Source organism: Leptopilina heterotoma, unplaced genomic scaffold (assembly GCF_015476425.1).
Source record: "Leptopilina heterotoma isolate Lh14 unplaced genomic scaffold, ASM1547642v1 Lhet_128, whole genome shotgun sequence".
In the NCBI taxonomy this organism is placed as follows: Eukaryota; Metazoa; Arthropoda; class Insecta; order Hymenoptera; family Figitidae; genus Leptopilina; species Leptopilina heterotoma.
In genome coordinates this window covers 1,624,047-1,630,581 of record NW_025110846.1, presented here as the reverse complement: position 1 = coordinate 1,630,581, position 6,535 = coordinate 1,624,047, and the positions used below count along the sequence as shown (strand labels likewise).

At 22.4% G+C, this 6,535-nt stretch overlaps 1 protein-coding gene across 1 annotated transcript; it reads left to right on the top strand.

The window, feature by feature from the left end:
- Positions 1-251: 251 nt before the first annotated feature.
- On the top strand, positions 252-5,225 carry LOC122512808 (the record flags this gene model as incomplete). The annotated part of the gene is made up of 6 exons (XM_043628877.1): positions 252-395; positions 1,147-1,235; positions 1,723-1,878; positions 2,248-2,457; positions 3,756-3,916; positions 4,867-5,225. Coding segments are annotated over 5 exons (749 nt in total), but the record flags the coding sequence as incomplete, so codon positions are not given.
- Between the last annotated feature and the right edge of the window lie 1,310 nt (positions 5,226-6,535).

Sequence of the window (6,535 nt, the reverse complement as noted above, 5' to 3'; positions counted from 1 at the left end):
ATTTTTGTTTTACAGAAGTGTACCTAGAGGAAAAGTTGTTTAATGTTTAATTATGTATACTTATTAAGTGGGTTTTTTAAATTTTATTATGAAACTTTTAAAAAATCTCTATTTGAAAACAAAGCAATTTTGTAATTTGCATAATAATAATAGTAAATTGAATATCACGTTCAAATGAAATATGAAATTAATAATTTTGTTGATTAGAAAAGAAAATCGTTTATGGAAATTTGTCATCTCTTTGTTTTCAGACGCAGTGACGAAATCGGCAATGTTCTTCTTTGCGGCAACACTGCTACTGGTGATTGCCGAAGTTTGCTACTTCGCTACACACGTTACCCGTCCAAAACCCAGACTCTGCGTATTCGTCGCCGGGGTGGTTTTCATAGTTTCCGGTGAGTGAGCCGGAAGGCAGACAATTGTATCAAAGCATGAACTATCAGAGGATTTGAACAAACTTCCCACTTTGGAACTTTGCATTGGAATCTAGGGGCGATTTTCGACTTTGAGAACTTTATATATTATATACATTGGCCTTTTGATGTGGTTTGTTTTTTTCTTTCAATTTTATATATTTTTCTTTTCTATCTTTCCTGTTTATTACTTTTTCTTCTCTTTTCCCTTTACTTTTATATTTCTCCTTTTTTTGCTCTCAATACTTTCTTTGATCTTGACGTTCTCATTGAATTTTTTTTACCTTTTTCTACTGCAAATTTTTTAATATACAGAGAAATAAATTAAAATCCAAGGGGAAAATTTTATTGCGTTATAAAATGAAATTATCGTATTTACGAATATGGGAAAGAAACATGCATATTTGTAATGAAAAATCTATTTGAAAACTTATACACTTTTTGTAATGAAAAATCTATATTTAAATCTATTTTTATTATACTTTTCTTAAGAATTTCATTCAAGATTATTTTGGAAAAGATTTTTTTTTTATTTTAACTTTCAGAGAAGTCTTTTCTTATTTTATTTGGTGTATATATGTATAGTTTATGTTTTGTTCTCTAGCGGTGAATAAAATTTTAGTTGCATATCGAAATACTGTGTGTTTGAAGGGCTTTTGAAAAAGTAGATCCATTTAATGAAAATCCTATAAAATTCTCTGGGCAAAATTCTTTTCAACAACCTCTTTTTCAGGTCTCCTGATGCTTGTTGGCATGGTAATGTACATTTCCGTTTTTAAGGCTGAAGTGGGAAGCAAGCTCAGGGCAAGATCCTCTTTTCAGGTCAGTGGACCTTTGATTGAAAAAATCAAATTATAAATATCCATGGAGAGAAATTAATTAAAATTGACAGTTTCATTTTGATTATTTTTGAAAATTTTGTGTATTTATTTATTTGTTTTATTCTTTTTTTAAATAAATAAACAATTGATGACTTCTAAAAATTGCAATTTCTTTTGTTTTCTTTTTTTATATTTTTTTGTTTTTTCTTGAATTGTTTAAAAAAAAACTTACCGAAAGAAAATATTTATTCAAAATACATAAATAACACAATAACAAAATAACAAAATAACAAAATAAATAACAAAATACATAAATTTTTCACCATACATAACTTTTAATCGAGATTAAAATTTTCGATATTAATTTTCTTTTTTTTGCAATTATTTATTCAGATGGAAAAAAGAAATTCCACTCGTTTCATATAATATTTATATTCTTACTGTTTGCAAATGAATAAAAAAATATTGATTTAATGTTTTTATTGAAGGGACCACCTTTTAGCTACAAGTACGGTTTCTCATTTTTACTTTACGTTAGTGGATTTGTCACAACGGAAGTAGCTGGCACATCGGCTATTTTTTTATACATCTCCTGGCACCAGCGAGAGCTCGTGAATGACAACTCGAGGCGTAAAAATTATGCGGTTGGTAAAATAAATCTTTAAAAAGAAATGAAAAATAAAGAAGAAAATCATCCCAGTTTTTATTTCATTCATTTTATAGTTTGAAAGAAAAAATATGTTTTCTCGAATACCACACGGAAAAAAAAGGAATCTTTTTTATTGAAAAGAAAATTATTTTAATAAAATTAAAAATTATTTTTTTAAAGCAAATTATTCTTTTTAATAAAAAACTTGACGAAAGAATTTTTCAATTAAACTAATTAAATTATTAAAATTACTAATTGAATTATTAAACTTATTATTTGAATTAAATAATTGAAATAGTTAATTAAAAAAAATTTTCTTTCGACAAATATTGAAATGGAAATAATTTTCAAATTCTTTTTACAGGGAGTTTATCATTTGGACAATCATCTTCAACATGGTAATTATCATAATCATGGGCATGGTGGATTTTTGTGCGAGAGACATCAAAAGAGGTATTTTTTTGGAAGAGATTCCGTGGATCAAGTTGATTTTGATGAATTTCTCCCACCACCACCAAGTGTTGATTATCACGAATACACCAGAAATCTTCCTCGAGATCTTACGACACAAACGGTAAATAATTATTGTAATTAATTTTGTTAATTATCTCCCACTAATCAGAAATATTTTTATAGGCAATTGAAAAAATTATAAGAAATCTAAAAATACTTCAAAATTACAGACAAAAATTAATTAATCACTGAATCATATTTGCTAACTAAATATTATTATGACATTCTTTGGAAGAAATCAATTATTTTTTTAAATAGTTATAAAATTTTTTGCAAAAATTCAATTTTTTTCTAGAATTTTAATTAATCCTTCGAAACAATTCATTTCTTTTTTAAAATAGTAAAATTAGAGCGAAATATCAATTATTTCCAATAAAATTTCAATTATTCTCTAAAATTTTAATAAATCTTTCGAAAGAATTCAATTATTTTTTTAAATAGTAAAATTCTTTGCAAAAATTTAATTATTTTCTAAAATTTTTAATAAATCCTTCGAAAGAATTCAATTATTTTTATAAACAGTAAAATTCTCTGCAAAAATTCAATTATTTTCTAAAATTTTAATAAATCCTTCGAAACAATTCAATTATTTTTTTAAATACTAAAATTTTTTGCTAAAATTCAATTATTTTCTAAAATTTTAATAAATCCTTCGAAACAATTCAATTATTTTTTTAAATACTAAAATTTTTTGCTAAAACTCAATTATTTTCTAAAATTTTAATAAATCCTTCGAAACAATTAAATTTTTTTTAAAATAGTAAAATTAGAGCGAAAATTCAATTATTTTCAATAAAATTTCAATTATTTCCTAACATTTTAATAAATCCTTCGAAATAATTCAATTATTTTTATAAACAGTAAAATTCTTTGCAAAAATTAAATTATTTTCAATAAAATTTCAGGAAATAATAAAATTTTTTCTCAATTCGTTCTAAAATCTTCGCGAAAATTCAATTATTTTCTAAAATTTTAGTAAATTTTTTGAAACATTTCAATTTTTTTAAATATTTAATATTTATATTTAATATTTTTTATTTTCATATTAATTATAACAATTTATAGTAATTTTTTAACTGATAATAAATTATTTATGTTTTATTTAATAATAACTTCGGGGAAAGTAAAAAAAGTAGATAAATAAATAAATTATAGATTACTTATTAATTAATTAATTGTTAAATAATCAATTACTTATTAAACGATAAATTATTTATTAACTATATTAGAAATTATTTAATTGGTAAATGCTAATTTCGAAAAAGTGAATTAATTAATTAATTAATGTTTTAATTTTTTCCTTTGACAATGAGTGTGTTGAGCAATTAGAAATAATCAGTGGCACTTAATTATTTTCAGGTCAGTACGACCGCTGATGTATTACAAGAGGAATATAGTCCAAGTGTTCATCATGAATTTGTAACCTTCTCCCTCGAAGAACCTCTTCCGCCCATGCCAGTCAGATCGGAGTGGCCCCTTGACACTCTGAGAAGAACAACCCCCGTCTGATATAGTGTCAGGTAAAAGCCTTCAATTTATCTTCATCGCATAATTCATCCTTTTTTTTCTCCACATTTAATCCTCTGACTTTGAATCCTCTTTCTTAATTATTCATTATATATAATCAACTTTCCAAGAATGGGATTATATAATCTTCTTTTAACAAAGTCCATAACTTCTTTCGAGTATAATCCTCTTTTTCACTCGTCGCCCAAAAAAAAGGAAAAACAATTACCTAATTATGCAAAATCAAATTAAAATTTTTTAATTTTTTTCAAATACAAAGGGAAAAGTTCAAAAGAATAGAAATTAATTATAATTATTATTTTTTTTGTTAATTATCAATTAAAATAAAAAATAAAATAATAGATATATTATAATTATAATTTGTAATTAAGAAATTTTATTATAAAAATTATCAAAACAAAAATTAACTATTAATTACTAATTAAATTCTTAATAAAAATAAAAATAAGAAATAAAAAAATAAAATAATAGTAAATTGTTATAATTTGTAAATAATATTGTAAAAATATGATTTGAATTTTCCCGGAATTATAATTAATTATAATTGCATTTTAATTGTAAAAATTGTGAAATTCAAAATATTAACTAGTTACTATGGTATCTAATTTTATCCTCTTATTTAAATAAATTCTTCATTAAAATAAAATTAAAAAATTAAATAATAGTATTAATAAATTATGGTAATTTTGTAATTATAAATTGTAAAAATTAAATTTTAATATAATTAATTAATTTGTAAATAACATTGTAAATTGTAATAGTAATTTTATTGTGAAAATTGTACCTAAGAACAATATTAACTATTAATTAAATTCTCCCCTCCCCCCTTGTTTAACTAAATTCTTTATTGAAATAAAATTAAAAAAATAGAATAACAGTAATAATAAATTTTGCCAGTTCAACAAAATTGAAATAAATAAATTAATTAAATTTTTCGTTGCAGATACGCGAAGCTGATTCAAGGCTTCGAGACAGACTCGAGCGACGAGCAAACCGAATACGAAACTGAAAATCAAAACGAAGAAATTTCAGTTCAAGAAGATAATTACGATTTTGATTCAGAGGAAAAACAAAAACTCTGTGACCAGTGAATCAGTGTAACAGAATATTAGAGACAAAAAAACTAGTTTCAAATCTAAAAAACAGTGATTCAAAACTCGTATCGAGATAAGGGAAGAAAAGACTGATTTTTCAGGAAAGAAAAAAAAGAATCCTCAATAGAAAAATCTTTATATTATTTAAATCGTTAAAAAAAAAATCGATTCGAAAATCGAATTTTTACCCATTCAAGAAAAAAACGTGCCCGAATTTTTTAATATCTCTTCGATATTTTTTTCTGAAATTTATTTTCAAGATTTATTTTCTTATTTTCTGCTGTACTTTTTTTTCTACATAGAAGCGTTAAAAAATTATAAAAAAAAAAATAAAATAAGAATTAAAATATAGAAAATAAATTTTCAAATTTCACATTTTAAATTCTTGACCGTGGCGAGTTCCGAAAATATTTTCAAATTAGCGCAATTCGCCAACATAAACAAGACTATTTCACTTTTGTTGATCAGCGAGTTAATAAATAACGATGAAGGTAAATCAACATTTTCAAATTTATTACTTTTTAGCTACTGACAATTTTAACTGTGAGAAAAAAAAATAATGTAGTATAGAAAGAAAGACACGTTTCAATGGAAAATCAATAATATTAAAAATTTATTTAATAGTAATTATTTATTTATTATTTATATTTTTAACTAATTTTTGACATAGGCGAAAAAAAGTCCAGCAACTATATTTTTCAAATTAACTGAAAACTGTACAGGAATATAGTTGCAAATTATAATTTTACAAGTTCGCCTACAATTTTTATTGTAATTTCAAATGTTTTCTTTTGTTTTTTTTTCTTTTTATTTATTTACATTCTATTTACATTTCTATTCTTACTTCATTCTATTTACAGTGATTTACAGTCTATTATTTATTATTGTATAGACGTTTATTTAATTTGTTTCGATTTATTATCATTTAACAATAATTTCTCTATTATTATTGAATAATCATTTAATATATTTTCTGATTATAATTATTTAACGACTAATTATAAATTCTTATTTGTCAATTTAATATTATCTTTTATTATTCATTATTTATTATTTGTTGTTTATTATTTATTAATTGTTGTTTATTATTCATTATTTCTTGTTTATTATTAATTATTTCTTGTTCATTATTAATTAGTTGTTATTTATTATTCATTAATTATTATTTGCTCTTTGTTAATCGTTATTTATTATTTTTTCTCTATCACTCAATACTATTTTTTGTTTACTTATTAATTAAATAATTAATTAATTAATTAATTAATTAATTAATTATGATTATGATTATGATAATAATTAATAATAGCTAATTATAAATTCTTATTTATCGATTCAATTTTATTTTCTATTATTCATTTGTTTATTACTAATTATTCATTATTTGTTGTTAATTTTTTTGGTACTATTGTTTCCTGTCTATCAATAGGAAATTATTATTACATGAAAGATTGTAATCTTCAGTGAGAAAGACTAATGAAATTTATAAATCAAAAAAAATTTTCAGAGTAAATTATACAT